This window comes from Solea solea, chromosome 11, assembly GCF_958295425.1.
Source record: "Solea solea chromosome 11, fSolSol10.1, whole genome shotgun sequence".
Taxonomy (NCBI): domain Eukaryota; kingdom Metazoa; phylum Chordata; class Actinopteri; order Pleuronectiformes; family Soleidae; genus Solea; species Solea solea.
The window spans coordinates 15,905,876-15,926,579 of NC_081144.1; the positions used below are offsets into that span (position 1 = coordinate 15,905,876).

A 20,704-nucleotide genomic window follows, 5' to 3' on the forward strand; every position below is an offset into this window, starting at 1 on the left:
ATACCTCTGCCTGTCATAATGAAGAGATCACAAATCCACATACTGTATGCACGAGTGTTCTCCCGTGCGTTTTATGAGACATAGTAAAAGTCAGATCATGCTACAGCTCTGATATTTAAAAATGTCAGTACACAGAAACTACTCTCAACTGTGTTCTGGGTCATGAAGCAATACAATGTTAAGACTTCTCCTTGTTAATGTGACTTACTACTTACTTTCCTTGAGGTTCTAGTTTAACACCCACTATCCTGCACAGCATCATGTTCCTATGTAAATGAAGTATGCAAAACTGCATCCCTGTCCCTTATACAGATACAGAACGGTTTTGTGTGATATGATAATGTGGAGATGTTTGGCACTGTAAGCAGCATAGTTAAGCTTTCACATGACAGATTAAATCTTATAAGACTCCCATTTAACCTTATTCCCACACCCCCTGCTGGTAGCAAGTACTTTTCACACAGGGAAGGAATGTTTAAAGCTGAAGTACAGTTGTATTTTAATAAAATAAATGTCTGTGGGACTTTCGATGCATATTACACTCCAGTGTTGCCATTCACACTTCATACACGCATCCATACAGTGATGGAGCACTTTCTATAATCCCACAATCTATCATGTCCATTCACACACTGCCAGAACAGCCACCAAGAGTTATTCAGGGTGAGGCATGTAGAGGAGGAGGGATCGAACCCCCCAACCTCCTGTTTCAAAGACAATCCATGCTACCACTGACTCATCGTCACCAACACTCAAACAACTATCGTCTACTTTGACATTTGTTTTGTTTTTTTACAAAATGCTGTTTTTCCTTTAGAAACAGACATGCACCTATGGCCAGAGTTCTCCCTGGTCACCAGTCAGGTCACAAATAAACAAACTGAACATTCATATTTACTGACATATTTTTTTTAATTCTCCTGTGACTGACTGTGTGAGGAAAATGTGGACACACAGAGACCATGCAAACCCCACACAGCTAAGACAGGACTAAGCCACTCATCTGATGTTTGTTATGGCTCTTCTAACCTGAAAGTTTTACACCAACATGTACACAAGAAAAAAAAAAAGCACACTGGAGTAAACCAGGTACTTAAGCTGACCTGTTGTAATCTTGTGAGTCTAAATTTGAAACAGAGTAAGAGCTCTATTATCTACTTACTGTCTCCATTACTTTTGTGCTCTGCTTGGCAAAGCAACAGTGAGCAGTGACATGCCAAAACTGATAAGACACTCAGTCGACATTTAGTAAAATCAATCAAATCAATCCCTTACCAGGTACAGTGTGATTTAATGACGGGTGGTCAAAGCTAACTTCCACTTATAATGATCGTGCTACTGCACTCTGATCCAGATTTTATTTAACATTAAAGATGTTAGTCATTAGTCATTCCACTTCCTCAGTCTGCAGCTGCATTCTATTGTAGATTATCAGAACATTATCAGAACATCAGGAGCCGCTCAGTAACTATCCCACCCCGCCCCGCACCCCATCCCATCTCCCACTTACAGATCCAGGGCATAGTCCCGTGGGCTATTGATTGGGCATGGGACACAAACTCAGACTTGATCACCCTGTAGCTGGCCACCTTTGATGAGGGTGTCTTGTGTTGAAAGGCCGAAACACCCACTGATTCAAAGGCCGAAACACCCACTGATTCAAAAAGGTACACTACTGACGATGTGTCCAAAAATGTACATCTTTCCCATGACTCAGGTACAACTCCCACGCCACTCCCAACATCAAGGCATTTCGTGTGATTACCATCTAATGGCACAACGGACAGTTTACCATCACGTCCCGTGTTTTGAATCTAATATTTGACTTCTGATGTCTGGTGCCAAAAAAAGAGTATGTGATTCATGAGAGTGGATGGTCGTTTGTTTCTATGTGGACTGGCCATCTGTCCAGGGTGTACTGCCTTTGGCCTTATGTCAGCTGAGATTGGCGACCCTTATGTGGAGGTTAAAGCGATAGAAGATGAATAAATGGATTTCCTAATGTATTCATCATCTGGGACCGGTATGCTACACAGCTGATTCACAGTCTAATACTGTACATGTACATTTACTTGGTAATTCATTTCATGACATGATATTTTAGCTGTTTCTCTTTGCTTTGCCTTATAGGACAGGGACATTTCTGGTGCCACTGTTCTCCATCTTGCATCACGCTTTAGTCACCATGAGATCACTGAATGGCTGCTGAAGAGTGGGGAGGTGGACCCCGGGGCCTCCACAGATACAGGTGCTGTACCTGTTCACTATGCTGCTGCCAAGGGAGACCTGCCGTCTCTCAGACTCTTACTGGGGCATAGCCCAAGGTAAGAGTAACATCTTTGTCTTCAAAGGGGCATTTTCCTCTAGCTGCTGTCTAATAGTGATTTGAATTAATTTATATGAATTTTACTGACCCCTTTTTGCAGGAGACACAAACAGAGCAAACATTATTCAACAAAAATACTTTTATAATCTAAATATCTCTTCCAAATGACATGTGATATTTAGTAATACAGGGAATACTATGGTTTTGTCACCTTATGTTGGTGAGCATCTTACTTCTCTGTTCTAAAATCTGTCTGCCTTTAAATGCTATTTTCTTCATCTGGTTTTTTTCATTACCACATCAAGTGCAAATTTGATTTAAAAAACGAAGAACTGATTAAGAAGCAGAGTGTTTGTGACTCATACAATATGTGCCAGTGGTAGGAAGCAACCGGAACTTTTTGATACTTTAGCAATCTAAATACTGTTCAAACCCCATTTAGAAAAAAACTTCTTAGTGGTTTAACTTTCCAAAAATATTGCACATCCATTCACAACTTATGCAGTACATCTAGAGTCATTTCAATGATACTGTTACTGCAAACGTGTATTGCTGTGTGAGGGTCAATAATTATTGAGTTTATTACAAAATCAGGAACAGTGTGAGGCTTCGACTACCATCCTTCCTTTTTGACTCATAAAGAAATGTTCAAGGAGTTAATTCACATCATCAAACGCCTTGTCTGTAAAAACTGTTCTGGCTTTTCTGAGTAACTTTGTGCATCAACAATGTGCTCTGCACCTCCAATATTGTCTGGTTGCACCCCAGACAGGTGCACAGCTGCTGAATATTTAATGGGTCTCACGGACACAGTGTTCACAGTCCCATTCACTCTTCACCACCACCCTCCCTGTGTTGCTGTTTACCACCATCTCCATGGTGACACAAAGTAGCACCAACCGGCGATAAGATAATGAGGGAAACAAATCCGGTTGAATAGACAGATAGTCACTACGAGCCTCGGGCATTGTTCAGAATGGAACTTTGCAGCAGCGAGATAGCATTGTTGCGTCAGGGTTTATTACAAGCCACACATTTGTATCCAATTTTTAAGAGGTAATTGGATATGTCAGAGTTTATTCGACTTGAAAAAAACACTCGGATAGCGTTACCTCCTCTGTTACATCACCACTTTAGTACCTGGCAGCCTAATGATGGTAATAGAACATCCACACTAACAGTAAACAGTAAACATAAATAAACAACACCCACTACAAGTCCTTTGTTATATTTTACGCTGCCAATTTTATAGTTGAGTTATGTTTCACACTGTAACCTCTAAACACTCAACAAGAACCTCATACTCCAAACATCTGGGCTTTGAACAATGTAAACCTCTGGAAGCACTAGGTTTGAGGGTTATAACTAAATATCAGTTTTAATTGAAACCTAAGTGGTAAACAAAAAAAAAAAGCATCACCATAGAAAATGCAACAAAACAAGAGTTTTACATTCAACTACTGAACCTCAGTTCTTTTGTTTTAGGATTGGTGGAACACAGATGCTGCTTTGTTTTTCTGATATGTTAGTGTTCGTTAGATTTATAAGCTACATCTAAATCGGTGGGTCATCTGCACCTTCATACCAGTTATCAAAAACCACCAGGCAACCATCATGTGCTGTGTCTCTGCTGATAACCTCAGTACACAAAAGACTGAATGGATGTGAGAAAAAGAGAGAGAATGACTACAGACAGGATAAGTAATTAGTTAGTACAGATAAATATCTTTGACCAGGCCATAATTCCTCTGCATTTGAATATTCTAGACAGTCTGCTTTCCAAACAAACTCAAATGTGGACTCACAGGGTCCTCACAATATTCTGATTATTATTATTGTTCTTATTAGTCAGTCCAGCATGTAATGATAAAAAAAAAAAAAAAAGGATTTATGTCTGCGTCTCCTCAAAAAGCTTTTTTCAAATCAGACAGGCGTTGCATCCAGTATCTGGAGTAGTAACTAGGTAAAGCTTCAGTGCTAGCATAGAGCTGAAGATAAACAAAGCACTTAATCGAACCACTGGCTGGTTTGCACCTTTAATCTTTGTAATAACTTCTCAGTATAAGTTGGACAAAAGCCCTCTCTATTCTTTAGTTTAAACCTCCTCTAACAGGAGGTTTAAACTGAGGAAATGAAACATTATGAGCCCTTTTCACGTGATTCACATGATTTTACAACTCAAAATTTTAAAAGAACACTGTTACCTGTCCAGTTTAATCCTTGTGAGAGCAGTTCTTCACGTGAAGGATTACATGCTTTACCTACAATGGCGAACATGCAATGGGCATCAAGCTGAACTCAAAACTTTTTCTGAGACTTGTCTTGATAGTGAGTTAAGTGTTGTGTCCTAAATGACACATATAATGTCTCTACTTTGAGAGTTGTGTATATTAAGCCATCAATAAATGGCCATGTTGGAATATGTAAAAATCTAAAGAGTAATACACAAGCTGCTGAGGTCACATGACAAAAAACTGCATTATTTAGAAAGCAAATACAATTGAGAATCGAACAAACCTTTTTTTTAATACCACGAGCATAAAGAGAATGGAGGGGACAATCCAATGACAATAACTGAGCTAAATATATGCATAATATACCAAATGTTTACTTCTTCAGAGTGTCTGCTTTTCTTTGACAACAAAGTGTAGCATCCCACCACCACTCACTAGCTGTGTCGTCACACAAGGCTAACCTCTTTCTAAGCGCTTTGAAATCTACACCTGTTCTCCAGAAGCACTTCTTCAGTCGAGCGTGTTCAAACCTCTTCATGTTCGAGAGTCATGACAAAGACGGTGTGTGCTCTGCTTGAGTCGTGTATACATTTATGATGCACCGTCCATCTTTCTCTCCATGGGTGTGGTTTGGATTAATAACTGTAAGCTCCTCTCTTCCATAGACCCCAGTGCACAGGTGAACTTGAGCCCACTTTAGTTACATTCATGAATAATTAAGCCATCTGCCCACTTCCGGATGAGACAACTGCACATTACTCACGCAAACAGGCCTTTATTGTCAAACACAAGCCATTTACTAATGTGGCAATGTATTTGTTCTGGCTCAGCATACAAACTGATAATACAAAAAACATTTTGAATGATAGAGTTGGACCTAAACAAATAACAATCCTCATGCAGTTTTAATTCAGGGATTTTAGTTGATAGTGGTGTTGTTGGCCTTGAGCCACATCACTGAGAGAAAGCTTGGCAGGGTCATGAGTGCGTCTACAGGATCCACCCGCCCTGCCTCGCATTTCTCTCACCTTCTTCACTCCTGCTCATCACCTGCTTAGTCTGTCTTGGCCATTGGAAAACCTGTGTTAAGCACATGGCAACTCTGGCAAAGCCAGTGAAGTGGTAATCCTCTTAGAAGAGTTGTTCATTTGTCAGTGTCCAAATAAAGCATGACCTTAGGGGATTTACTGGGGAAGCACTCATTCACTCCTTGACCTCCTGCTGTGACTGAAAAATCTGGAATGAGGAAAACATGTGTTGGATTAGGTTTGTAATTAGAAGTGGGGCTAAGGACCTTTAGGCACAATAAGAGGAGCAGGATTTGTCTCAACATCACTGCTGTTTGTTTTCTAATTAGTCGTCTGTTGACATTGAAAGGCATATTTTAATAAGTGTGACTAGAAATAAGTGATATAATGAATATGTTCAGTATCTGTCTGATATTGGGTTGGATAAAAGAACAATGGGACATCAGATAGAATCCAAAAACCCTAAGAATCACATAAATACAACCCTCAGTACAAAAAGGCAAGGTGGTAATGCATTGGCAAAAATGTGATCTGAAATGATTAGCATACAGATATTGGGATCAGTGATACTCAAAGTTGTGATCTCAGTATCTGTATCAGACACAAAAAAGTGGAACCAAGCTTTCCTGATTGTCTGTGTGTAGGCACAGCACAAGAAAAAACATGTTCCTTCTTTTTGACGGTCTTTGGTTTGCATTTAATTTAAATGTTGGCTTGTCATTCAAAACCTGTGTCTTTGTCCACGAAAACCATGCCTGAAAGAATTATGCTGTTATTCTATTGCATTTACCTCAATGTTAAAGCCTTTCAGAAATGCAACAAAAATGCACACCTCACTCTGCTTTTGTTTTAGGTGACAGAGAGAAGATCATCCCTCATAAAAATCTTGTGTCTTGAGCCAGTCATTTAACTTCCCACTTAATTTCCCTGCAGTGTTGTCAACTCCCAAACCAAGAACGGTGCCACACCACTCTACCTGGCCTGCCAGGAGGGTCATCTAGAAGTCGTCCAATACCTTGTCAAGGATTGTGGAGCAGAGCCAAGCATCAGAGCCAATGACGGGATGACACCACTGCATGCTGCTGCCCAGATGGGCCACAACACAGTCATTGTCTGGCTGGTAAGTTGGAATGTCGGGACTAAAACATAAAGAATGTGTGACATAAAAGGGTCAGACTGCAGATTGTAGCAAAGGGAACTATGGTGTCCATCCAGTACCAGAAAGAATGTTGTTCTTCATTTGTGTAGTAAGCTTCTGCTTCAAAATGCAAAACACACACTCTGGGCCTGCTTTTCTGTTCTGGCTGCTGCAGACAAGTATAGATGCAATCTAACTGCCTCTGTATAGGTGTATAAAAACAACTTTTATTTTAAACTTATACAAACAGTATAGGTAGTATTTTAAATTTCTGCCAATAAACCTTCCTAAATATCACACACTGGAACTGATGTGTTATATTTTCCTTAAACAACTTCTGTAAACAAATGCCTACGTTTAACCAAAAGGATGTTGGGTAGTTTAATTTTTAAAAAGATATTGTAATTGATATTAGTACTTGTGTTGAATCTATAATACTTTTCCTTCTGAAATGATGCTTCATTAACACCATTCCCATTCAACCCTTTATTTAAAATTAAAAAAAAAAGGTTCATGGGCGCCTGGCCCTAGGATTGTTTGTTTGCTACCATAGAAACACAAAATATCTCAAGCATTACAGGCTACCAACCTTCAAAGTGTGTAACATTGCTAGCCCATAAACAACAACAAGCAACAGGTATTCTACTCATAGTTTCTCAGCACTTACAATCTAAATCTAGGTCCATGTACCAATCATTCGCTGTCATCTTGCTGTCTTGCTTTACTGTAATCAACACTGCTATACTGAGGATTACAGAGAGAGTTGTGTGGAGCTGATCAACTTAATCAGAATTCCTGTGTTGAAGGTTTGACTGCAACTCATGGCATTACTTCTCCCTCCTTCAGATAAGTTTTACAGAGATCAGCCTGACAGATAAGGATGGTGACGGGGCCACAGCCATGCACTTTGCAGCCAGTCGAGGACATGCAAAGGTGCTCAGCTGGCTGCTGCTGCACGGTGGAGAGATTGTCACCGACAGCTGGGGAGGGACACCACTTCATGATGCAGCAGAGAATGGTGAACTGGAGGTGTGTATGTGTTTTTTTTTTCAAAATGTGAACTGTTGAGGGTATGGCTACAATTAAGACCGTTAGACAGTGATCAAGTTACAACAGCCAATTATTTTCATAAATATTCTTCCTCTGTAATAGTTAGGATTAAACAGTGTGTTCTATTTATCACATAGTGCTAATTTCTCCAGTTCTACAGAAATGGCTAAAGGGATAATTTAGAACAACAGTGTGACCTTCTATTTCACCGTTAGAATACAGCATTCATGAAGGTTGCGTCGGATCATTATAATTCTTGATATATATATATATACTACCCGCGCTTCTACCCACGCTACCACCTGTTTTGAATGAAAGGCCCACAGCTTATGCTACCACGCCAACCAAATACTTTGAATAATGACATTATGATATATAATAACAACCTGTTTTTTTTGTTATATTTGCATTGAGAGAACATGTTTAAGAAGTGAAACACAAGTCAGTATAACAATACAAAGGTTACTCAATTTGGGAATAACAAGCTTAGTCTGACTGTCATGTAGCAGCTGACTGGGTTTTGTTTTATTTACCAAATGATAATGTTTATTTCTTTTCATTGTCAGAAAACCATGCATGCATGTGTTGAAAGATGCAAGTTCCGCCAGTCATTTAAAAACTGGTGGTAGAAATGTAACCATCATATAATTTATGTTCCTGTGTCAGTGCTGTCAGATCCTTGTGGTGAATGGTGTGGACCTGGGCATCAGGGACCAGGATGGCTTCACAGCAGCAGACCTGGCCGAATACAATGGCCATTCCCAGTGTGCCAAGTATCTGCGCACTGTGGAGAATATGGTAGGAAACACAGCTAAACTAAACTGCATCATGACCTCTAAAAATCCTGTGGACAGGGTCAAGCATGGACTAATATAAAATGGATTAATTTAACATCTAATGTTAATTCATAAGGAAGTTGTACATTTAGCACAGTTGAATATATTTGCCTAAATGCAGCCTTTAATGTCATATATATTTGATTTTTGCAGGGTTTTTTGTCAACAGCTTTTTGACAACAGACATAAAGGCTTCTTAAGTACTTTTTAATTAAATAGTCACAATAATAATAATAACTAGAGAAAGCACTCAGAGAGAGATAATCTCTGCCAAGACCTCTCATTTTTACACAGTGTCCACAAACTCCCCTCTCTCACAAAGCTAACAATTGTTTTAAAAAACATTCTGAATCCAGATCACCACCAAAATGTAATGATTTCTTCCCTGGGCAACCACATACTTACCCAGCAAATTCCATCCCAATCCATTGTTTACCTTTTCAAATGTACATAATTAACTCTAAGGCAATAACAGGGTGTCACAAACAAATGGCCTCATTTTATAGAATCACACAGGTCAAGGTGGTTGGGAACCACCGCTTTGGGTATTACAATGTTTGTCAAGTAACCAAACACTGGTTAAGTTCTCATCAATCTTGGGAACATATACTAATTGGTCCCATGGGAGCTCAACTCTTAACCCATCAAAACAAGATAACAGTATTTGTTCTAGACAGAGAACAGGAAGTATGGCATGTGAAATGCTGCCTTGTTTTCTCTATAAATAGCACAAATACCCAGCCCCACTTCATCCTACTCAGCAGTCAATGATGAGTTAAATATCATATTTGCTATAGACTACATGACCATGACTTTCATGACCAAACCTGTGTGTCCCACTTTGCATGTTCTGCATTTTACTCATAAATATGACTTTAACTAACTAGGATTGGAACACAATTAACTGTGTCCCTTCACTGACACCAGTAACTATTTACTTGAGTTAAGTACAGAGTTGCCGTGGCCTCCATAGCTTCGGCCCAATGAAATCTCCAAGATGCTAGTAGAAATAATAACTTCTGTGTAGGGAACTCACTCTGGTGTGCAGAATTCCCTTCCCTATACTTCCCATTGGGGACATTCAGCCAACTGAGACTTGCACAGTGGGAAAAGCAGGCAGCCCCAGAGCCTTTCTGATCAGCTGTGAGATGTTTCATTAGTGTGCAGTAATTAAACTCAAAGCTGTTCTTCTTATGTTACTCATCAGGGACTGAGGGGTATCAGGATGGGAAATTGTGAATGAAATAGATCATTCATATTAATAATAATTAGTGTACCCATTTCCTATAATGGCATCACACTAGGGCTGAACAATTAATTGAAATTTTCTTATAATCACAGGGTGCGCAATAATTCTTAAAGCCAAAGCGTTCGAAAAATTACCATTTTAGGTTAAGGACTACTGTAGACTACTGATTTGCTGGGATTTTCACACACAACCATCGGTTACACATAAAGTCAGAAAAAGACAAAAAAATATATCCAGTGAGTATGCCAGAGGTCGGAGAGACAATAACTAAAGGAAACACATCAAACTGTAGCAGATGGGCTACAGCCGCAGAAGACCACAGTGGACACTTTATTAAAGATATTCACTAAAGGTGTGGCCAGAGTGTGGATGTCTTTAGGATTTAAAATAAAATGAACCAGACATGTTTTAATGATAACAAATCAATCACGAATGAATAAATTGATTAATGGTTTTGTTGTATGTATTGCCCTGTAAATCATACATGCATCCTCTGACAGAGTGTTGAGCACCGTGTTTTGTCCCGGGACCCCTCAACGGACCTAGAGTACAAGCAGCCAGACTCAGGGCTCTCATCCCCAAACACCACCATGCCCCCCACCAGCCAGGTAGCACACTTTGACATCGGTTCTCCATCCAGCTCCTTATCCAACTATGACTCAGCCAGCTCCAGCCAGTCCAGCACTGGGGAGAAGAGGAGCAGCCTAACAACGTCCCGAGGCCCACCTGCTAAACTGAACACAGTTGCACAAACAGGTCTGGAAATATAGAATGTTGTTTTCTAAGGCATTCTAACAAGCTAACAATAAATGTATTCCGTGCAATGTTTTTCATTTTCATTACAAAATGATTTTAAAGGCTGAGGAGCTCAATAGTCCAATACATTGTTTCCCAATGACATTGTGAACAAAAGCTTTGCTGTTTTTAAATATTTGGACATAAATCCTCAACAGCTGTTTGTTACATGACTTGGCCATTTACTAAAGTAGAGCAAACAGCATGCAGCTATTTGTTTCCTGTTGTTGCAGATCACAAATGCACGATATACTGGTGCTGCACCCTAGTGGTCTAGACATGCAGACATTTTGTTAAGGATGTAGAGGTGGCCCAACCTAATTAATCATATTTGAATGCTGTAGGAAGAAGGTGAAATGGAGCCATTATTGTACGATTTACTTGAGTTGTTTTGTCAATTTAAATTGGCAGTTCAACATGCTTTGGTTCCTCTGAGAAACTCAGGTCTGTATTTGTGTCTTGTCACAGGTGCATCAGAGTCAGCCATTTCAGAAATGCAAGCATACATGGATATGCTAAACCCAGACTTAGGCTCAGACGTGATTAAAAATAATGACGCTGCAGCATCTAACCCACCACCGCCGCCACCACCACCACCACCAACCTATCCACCCCCAGCTCCCCCAGCATGTCCTCCGGCACCTCCTCCACCCCCGAGCTACCCAGCACCCCAGCCCCCTCAGGAGCCATCATCAGCCGAGTTCCTGAAGGTGAAAAGCAACTTGCGGCATGTAGAGAGCAAAACCAACAAGGAGGTAAGGTGCTGCTGTGCAAAGTTTCCTCAGAAAAACACTACAGAGAATTCACTCTGTTGTATTTGTTATTGTTGTTATTATTTGCACTGTGCAGAGGATATACTGTATGTACACATTAGTTTTATTAAAACTGTCGATATCCCACGTTGACATGATGAGTAATGTAATTATCCTAATAATTATCCTGTTTGGGATGAGCTGGCCATCATTTGCTATTTCCCCCTTGGGTCTAATAAGCGGCGCTGTTGTAACAGTGTGCCTTGTCTGGGTGCCCTCAATGATGTTATTGTGTTAGCATGGCTAACGAGGCTAACGAAGATGCTCATTATCGTGACTGCCTGGTTGTCACATCATGGTTATTGTGATGGGTTTGACTTTAATTCCAGTAATTAATCTGGCCACAGATCACTCAGAAGTGTCTTTAAAGAGCCAACAAGGAGAACCAATTAAAAGTGACATAAATTATAGTTTTAATGATGCCTTCTGTGGTTCTGTGCCGCTTTAAATCACAATGAAACTGTTGTGAAGTTGTAATTTTAATTTAAATGTTGAGCTGTTCCAGATTGTGACAAAGATTACCAATTTGGGGGATCACTTTCACCTCATGAAGTATTTATTCCTTGATTGTTACCATGCTTTCCAGTCCAATGATACTAAAACATGATGTCCATTCATTTTAACAGTGTTGCTTTAGCATGAGATACAAATGACCTAGAAATATGAGATGCTCTTGTTTTATTCTGTTAGTTTTTGATTTGTTTGAAATAGTGTATTTGTATTGCTGGGGAAATTGTGTAAAATGAAACACGGACTGATGTGAAACAAAACATTTTTTTATCAAACAGAAAAAAGGTTAAGAGCAGCAGAATGAGCTGATTTGCAAGACAAATCAAATTTTCAGACACAAAACACATCTGTGTAGATGTTCTATGCAAAGTCCACAGGCAGCGACACTGTCTCGTCTCCAGGGTGAGCTCTGTCTTTGTGAGTACACACATGTGAGAGAGACTTTAATTAGTGCTGCCTCCTCCTCCCTGTGTACCCAGGTGATCAGCCCAGTGCACACCCTCATTAACAATTAAACAAAAGAGACACATGCACACATGCATGCAAATACACAAACACGCACAATTAAGACCAGCGTGTACTATTGAGAAAAACAATCTACCTGGGCTGCCATAGAAACAGAGTAACCCCATCCAGGGAAACGGAGTAGATGGGTCAATCTCCCAACCTGTAGAAAACATTACAGCTTGGTGTGTGGAAAACCTGTAGGAAACCTGTTGAATTGAATTTAAAATCAAAGAAGTGTCAGGTGGTGTGTTTGTTTGTTGTCTCTCTTGGCTGCTGCTTCTCTCATCTAATTTGTCTGTTTTACTTAAGTGAAATGCTTCATGTGTTGCAGATTAAGACATTAATAAACAACACATTTATGATTTCAACAAAACACTACAGTTGGCACATTTTGCAGATATTTATAAACACCGAATGCAAGAATTATTCTCATAATCCTGAAGCTTGAGATTTGTGTGCAGTCGGCCAAGGGGAGATCAGCCCCAGGGACTTGGTGTTTTGCATAAGAGGCACTGGGCTGGGTTGAGGAGTGGTTAGTCTGTGGGTTAGTGGTGACATCATTGCCGCTGCTGTGGACAGGCCGATAGGCTATTGATGAGGCCTGTGGGTAAAGTGAGAGGGCAGGTAGTGTGACAGGTGTAGTGCTGAGTGGAGAGGTGGTGAAGATCTGGATCTGGTGACCGTTACTCTGTGTGCTTTGCTGAGCTAAAGACTCTTTTCAAACTGTAGGGGAGAGCCACAAGACAGGATTTCTAACGCTAAGGTAAGGTGTTATGAGAGGGTTTTTTAGTGGCAAAAGTGATATAAAAGATTAAGTGAACACTGGAATTTCTTTGCAAATTTTGGCTTATCTCCAAGTTTTGAGAGCTGTGTTGTTTGAGTTGCTATATCGACAAATGTGTTGAATCTCTGTTGCGGTGTTTGAAGAGTCTAATTTAAATGTTGTAAAATACACATGTGGTCTACCTGTGTATGACCTATTCAAATCTGAAGTTCCTGCAAAATCAAATGTAATTGCGCCGTATCATATGGTAACCAGGCTAAACCCTAAACCTTTCATGTTGCTTACAAAACAGTGTGAGAACAAATATATAACAATGACTTATTGCTGACAGACAGATCCATATAATGGGAAGAAAGGCAGGCTGTGTGTGTACATCTGTGTGGGGGATGGGAGGGTGTCACTTTAATGCTTTGTACATTTGCTTTTGCTGGCCCGCCTCTTAAGAGAACTACAAAACCATCTGTAGCGCTACCTGCTCACATTACCCGCCCACCAGATAAGTGCTCAGGGACCATTTCTTTGACAGCAGACATGAGTCAACAAAACTAAACAGGTTTAGAAGAACTCCGAACATGACATCACAAAAGGAGAGGTCAGGGGTCATTATTCTTCATTATTTCTGCATACATTATCATGAGACATCTGCTTGATGTCTGAGGCTCTTTATTTCCTGAGAGGTGAATTGGTCCATAAGAAATAAAAATGTAAATGAACTGAGGTCAGATTTGAAAGGCAAAATAACTACATTACGCTACGCCGACCAAGGTATCCTTGTAGTACAGAGAAGGTCAATCTTTGAAAATAGCTTTCCCACATTTACGCACATTGTTTTTGAATATGCAATGTTGGGTTAAGTAAATCCTTGGAAAGGATTTCATGTAAATGCAATGCTTATTAATAATATTAGGAAAACATTGACTGTTGTCTTTTTCATGCTAATGGCTGCTTACTCTGAAGCATGTACACTCTGACCCACATACTGTATAATAGACTACTCTGCTTTCTGAGCTCCATGTTCAGATAGGTGTCAGAGCTGAAAGTGAGAGCGAGAGAATTAAAAAGGCTGAGTTAACAACCTCTGACCCAGAAGACTCTCTCTTACATGGGACCCAAAGTCCTGAGTCATGTGGACTCTGGATATTCTGTGACCCGGTAGCCTTTACATGAAACATGCTTCTTCTTTTCTTTCTTTTTCTTTTTTACTTGAACAGAATTAAAGCCTTGTTCTTATGTTCGGATAAACCGGCTTTCGTCACATGAGAGCGCTAATCTGTCAAAAAAAACCTGTTAAGTGTATTTTACAGTGGGTTGTACTACAATTAAAAGTTCAGTCCAAAAGCAACATTTAGCCATAGAAATGTATTCCCTACTGGATATTAAGGCTGCGCGTTGGCATGAATCTGACCATACGATACACTGCCCGATACAGGGGCAACAATACGATTTGAATATATTGGGATACTATAAGCAAGGTGATATTATTGGGATTCATTCCTCTAAACACAGTCTATTTCTATTAGAAAAACCCACATAGAAAAATTACAATGTTACATGCATAAACCATTTACAGTTATTAGCGAGAGGAATGGAAAGAGGGGGAGAGAGTTAAATGGCCAAAAACCTGCTGCCAACTATTGGTCAGAGGCTTAACTACAACACAAAACCACTGCATTGTCAGAAAACGTTTACATATCAATACAGTATCACAATATTAGATCTATATTTTCTTACACCCCCACAGAATTTTAGGTATGATTTTGCTCTTGTCAAAGATGACTGACAAATACGTAAGCAACTACTGGCTTTTGACTGGATTCAAAGTTCCAGGAGCCCAAAGGGAGCATCAGTGGGAGAGGTTAAGGAGAAAACAAATTGACAAATTGTTGTAAATCCAGATATCTAAAAAGCTGAAAACAGAGAATGATTTGGCTGAACTAAAATTAAATTTTTACAATTTTCCAGTTCAAATAACCATTTTAGCTATCACTGAAATTGTGCTACAAATGCCTTCATCTGGATGTGCTGCTGTTGAATTTAATGTTCCAGGGATATCTGATCAAAATGTAAAAACCTGAGCTGCATACAGATGAAAACTATTAAAAAGTTAAAACAAAGCCCTATAAAACTATTTATAATTCACACTCTGAACTTTTGAAAATTATCATGTCTTCAGCTCACAACTGGAGAAAGCCACGAGAAGTTGCGGCGTGTGGATTCAAACAGGAAATCAAGGAGCTTCTGCAAGCAGCCCAGTACTGGAGACTACTACAAGACCCTGGGCAGCGACACCAACGAGCGTCGTGGGAGCAAAGGCATGGCGCCCAATGAGGAGGTGAGGCAGATCTCTGCTGTTGTGTCATCAAACATCACCAAGTTCATAAAATAAAGTATATGAATATACATGATGATTTATAACCTTGTATTTTAGAAGCCATCGATTTTCCATCTTTATCTTTGCAGATGGCAATGTACTCTCATCTCTGCTAACTTACGGTCCTTTTAGGATAAGGTTAGGCCAGGAGATGGCATGTTGGCATTGGGTTACAACCTTGACTACACCATTTGCCTGTGCATTATGCTGCTTGTTACACAATCTCGTGTCCTCTTGAGCTTTTGTGAGCCACCTGATGCAAACTGCCCCCTCATTTCCATTTTCTCCTGACCCTCCACCCATTGTGCAAATTTTCCAAGAACCTATAATGGACCAAACTTGAAAGTGTTGCAGCAAGTCACCAAGGACCAGGCACTATATCCCCGCTACGTTCAATAAATTCACATTTCCTTACATTTTGTGCAGCACAATGAAAGGCATGGAAACCTACAACTGTAATTATACTGTATTTACAAAATAGAGCACTGGTCATCGCCCAGTATAATTATCAATCCATGTGGTTTGAAAAAATGTGATCTCTTTTTGAATGTGACCGGTTGCAGTTGTTCTCAGATGTTAAACACTGAGGTTTCTAGTGAAAGTAAATTTATACAAGACAGTTACAAGGTATTTGGTTAAAACTAGAGCTGAAACAATTACTCGATTAAATGGATTATTAATCGATTACTAAATGAATCGTCAACTATTTTGATAATGGATTAATCGGTTTGAAGCTTTTTTCATTATTAAAACAAGATTTCTGATTGTTTTAGCTTCTTCAATGTGAATATATTCTTTGTTCAAAAGAAATCATTAAAAACCAAAAACCATTTTGGTTTGTGGACAAAACAAGACATTTGAGAAAATCATTATTTGCAGGTTCGACAAACACTGTTCAACATTTTTTAACGTTTTCTGACATTTTAAGGATCAAACGATTCGTGGAGAAAATAATCACGACGGATGAATCGATTATGAAAATAATTACTTGCAACTCTAGTTAAAACCTCTGTTTACAGCTACATACCTTCACAGGCAGCTGAATAAAATGATTCTGTGGACTCCCATCTGTGTCCCGGGGGATTATAATCTCATGGGTATCAGAGGTGGAGTGTTCTGGGTGATACGGAGTGTAATCCACATTTAGCCAATTAAGTCCTCAGTGGGGGCCTCCTGGTCTCAGAGGCCCCCTACCAGATGGACAGACTAATCGACAGAAGCAACGGCACGTGCTGCCAAGACCCATCTGGACATGCCCCCCCCCTCACCCACCCCACACATACACACACAACTCTCTTGGGGGTATGAATAGTAAAGTGGGCAACAATGATGAGCACGCGTCTGAAGAATACAGGAGGGGCGGGGTTGAGTTAAATGTCATGGCCTATTAACTTGCATCCAGCAGAGATACGGCACGCTTTCAGAGCGTGTCAAACGCGCGCGTGCTGGGGGAGTTCAGGAGTTGGGGGGGGGGTGTTAAAGCACTATCACTTGCAGTGACAGATGTCCTCTACTCGTGGTTTTCACTCTAATTTTCCCCTGGGAGATTAGGTCATTTTAACAATGTTATTAGCAACAGGATATTATCTTTTTATGGGTTGATTAAAGATGGAAGGAGTCAACATCTGTCACTGTCAACAGCCTGTGTGCAAGAATTTAAAGCTGGCTTAGCACAGCAGCAGCTTCATTACAAGCAGGGAAAAATGATTTATGAATGCAATGGCCAATGTTGATTTAATTTAAATTAAAGGTTTAAAATATTTCTTAAAACTTTCTTCTCTTTATTTTATTTCTTAAAGGTCCAGTTTGTACTATTTGGAAGGATTATGAGCAGAAATTGAATACACAATTATTTGGTTGTCATAGCCCTTTATAAAGTGCTAAACATAAATACATTTTAGAAATCATTCAAAAACTTGTTTAAAATTTGAGCCATTGCAAAGTCAGAAATTAATCATTCAATCACTAAAACAAATGTTTCTGTTCACAAATGCAAGTTAATAATTAGAATTTGACATCCTAGTCAAGAATAATGTGCTTTACTATGTTTTCAGTTTTTTTGTAAAACGGTAATTTGAGTTTTTGCATTAAAAATATCATTTTTGTTAAAGAGCTTCTACATGCTGGTGTATTAACCATTGCAGAAACATTAAAAAAATATATTTTGATAATTACCAATGCTGTTAATTTAGGGCAGCTGTGGCTTCGGGTGGTGGTCTAATAAATTTGTTAAGCATTGAATGTTCTTTGGGCGAGGGCCTTGCTTTATGATGACTGCCATATTTCTAGAAGAAGTCCAAACTGACAAACCAGTCAGAGTGTGCGTTTTGGGTATTGAAGATGAAAACTGAGATGAACAACATCCTTTCTTTTGTTTCCCAACACACTTGAAAAAGGAAGGGGTGAGCGAATGAGTCCTCTGTTTGATACAATCTGCAGCATTAATATTGGATGTTACACACTGGATCCTTAAGAATATCAGTGCTGGCTAATGAAATGTCTCTCGCCTTTTATCAGTGTCCAGATACTGGCTGTCAGAGTGATACAACCATGGGGTTGCTCGGAGAAACCTTACATGGATGAACAGGTTAATTAGTGGGTATAATTCTGCTTTGTCATTTCCCGTCTTCCAGGGCTCAATGTTATTGGAGGAACCAAACAATAGCCCCACCCACAGCTCAGAGAATGGCACCACAGAGGAGTCAGGCCCGCCTCCAACTCCACCACCTCCACCCCCTCTTCCACCAAGCAACCCAACGCCAATGCCCCCTCCTCCTCCTCCACTTCCCCCAGAGACGCCAGCCACCCAGAATAATGTGGGTACTACCTCCACCAACCAGCGACGTCAGTCTTCATCGTCTGGAAGTGAGTGTTCCTTAACTTTTATTCCTACTTTTTGTTTTCTTCATTTCCTATTTTCTCCTGGCACTAGTCGCATATTTTATAATGCATATTCTCTCTGACGAATTACACACAGTGTTTGATTATTCTTATAATTATTATGCGCACATGTAATCCTACATGGTATAGAGGAGTCGAGCCTAACCCTAGCATCCTAAATAACAGATTATAAATTAATGATGGTTGGGTTACAATTACCCTGAGAACTGGTTTAGTGTTCAGCCATTTCCTTAAGTGCCCCGTTGCCCTGGATGTTGTTGTGAACAAGGGATAGGCTGTTTCACTTACAGATATTTGCACTTAATAATATTTTGAGTTATCCTAAATTGACAAAAAATAAATAAAACTCCAAGCCCTAACCATAACCCTATTTTGTCTGCTAAAACATTTCCCAATTTTCTAGTCATGTGTTCCTTTTATCACTTGTTCCATTCCCACCTGTGTTTCTCTCTATTTCTTTGTTTGTTTGTATCCTTCTTTTTGCATGCCATGGTATGTCTTCATTGCTGCTTCAACAAGGTGGGGATTACTCTGCCTCTAAAGCAGAGGGAGCACTAAGAGAGATGAAGTGTAAGTACAGACAAACAATCAGTTTACTCAGTTACTCGTAACGCACACCACAGTTAACAGTCATGATTATTAAATCAGAGTTTCTTATTAAGAAAAAATATCTGGTTGACCTGCGTATTCAGCATTGGTTTGTCAAGTATGACAATCTGATACTTTGATAAACAGTGACCAGGAAACCAAACAAATCTATTTCACAGGAGGGGTGTGTTTTATTCCCAAAGAGAAAAAGCCCTTTGCTCAAAGTAAAGAGAACTGTGTAAATATGGTTAGAAACAAAAGAATGACACCTAGAGCAGGCAGCTGTATCACCCTTTAGTCACCATATGAACATCACCACAATTATCTATGACCAGGCCTTGGCAAAAATACATACAAAATTCTGTATTTTTGTATTTTCAAAATACTAAAAATACTCAGATTCAAGGAACTCTTCCTTAAGTATGTTTAGTTACTTTCTTGGTTTTTAGTAACAGATGAAGCCCACAATGCATCAGCAAACAATCTACATCGATGATTGGACTACAGTGATGGTGTGTAGAACCTCCAAAAAAACAAATAAAAAATCATGTCATATTTAAATGCAACAACCTAGTACCAATAATCATGACCCAGTGAAGTTGTACAAACCATAGCACAACGATTGAGAACATACACAAATTCAAAGTCTAGAAGAGATCAAAGATTATAACTCCAATCACCAAATGGAGAACAAATAAATGAATAAAAAGACAACTCAAGTGTGGCTCTAAAAGCTTGTGACTTAGTCACTTTTTCCAGTCCAGGCAAATTAGGTAAAAGTAGGCACCAAGCACCACGATGTCCAATCTACAGCAGCACCTCGTATCGTATTCTTGTGATGTCATCATGTTGTTTTAAAAAAAACAAAAAACTGTCATCTCAATAAAATACAAATTACAAAATAATATTTTGTATTTGAAATATACAATTTAAACACATGTATCATAAATACTGCCCATCCCTGCCTATGACAAAATCACAAACCATGAATACAGTAATTTCAGCAAAGCCATTAACAACAACATTAATTAAGCTGTTAATTCTTCATTTAGGAACCCTTTTACTATCTATATATTAGGCTTTGTGTGCTAGATATCCAACTGTCTCGTCTATTTATGCTCCACCTGCTGCCCATTAGCAGGACCGCAGCAAAACACTTTAAGAGCAGTGTATGCTCACTAATGACATAATTAGAGCTACACTGGTAATCTGGCAATAAACAGGCCGTAAGGTGGCTGTAAAACTGAAAACCACCAACATGTCCTATCATTTAAGATGAATTAATGATACTCGCAATGGCAACAAACAGGTGGCTGAGTGAAAATGCTGTTACGACATTGTAAATGGTCGTAACAGCAGCTCTTCTGTCTATTCTATTGATCACACAGAAGAGGATTGTACTGATTACATTGCACAGGAGGACACGTCTTTATCTTAGTGCTGTAAGCACTGTGAATGCTCTCTAATTATATGATTTGCTCTAAAGCATTAACTAGGTAGTAAATGGGCAGGAAAGTGGTTCTAAGATTAAGAACCACCAACACAACTGAGAGCTCCAGATGAGTTTACAGTTCA

At 39.5% G+C, this 20,704-nt stretch overlaps 1 protein-coding gene across 7 annotated transcripts in view; it reads left to right on the forward strand.

The window, feature by feature from the left end:
* Nucleotides 1–20,704, forward strand: part of espn (espin) — a 38,419-nt gene that overhangs the window by 2,742 nt on the left and 14,973 nt on the right. For 3 of the 7 annotated variants that reach the window (XM_058643610.1, XM_058643615.1, XM_058643614.1), the window contains exons 2-10: nucleotides 2,131–2,324; nucleotides 6,522–6,708; nucleotides 7,573–7,755; nucleotides 8,443–8,574; nucleotides 10,362–10,617; nucleotides 11,125–11,411; nucleotides 15,443–15,601; nucleotides 18,274–18,505; nucleotides 19,061–19,111. In XM_058643610.1, the coding sequence (XP_058499593.1) occupies nucleotides 2,131–2,324; nucleotides 6,522–6,708; nucleotides 7,573–7,755; nucleotides 8,443–8,574; nucleotides 10,362–10,617; nucleotides 11,125–11,411; nucleotides 15,443–15,601; nucleotides 18,274–18,505; nucleotides 19,061–19,111 (1,681 nt within the window). Of the gene's footprint in view, nucleotides 1–2,130; nucleotides 2,325–6,521; nucleotides 6,709–7,572; nucleotides 7,756–8,442; nucleotides 8,575–10,361; nucleotides 10,618–11,124; nucleotides 11,412–11,972; nucleotides 13,249–15,442; nucleotides 15,602–18,273; nucleotides 18,506–19,060; nucleotides 19,112–20,704 lie in introns of those variants that run through there. The other 4 variants (XM_058643611.1, XM_058643618.1, XM_058643616.1 and 1 more) reach the window with 2 other exon arrangements.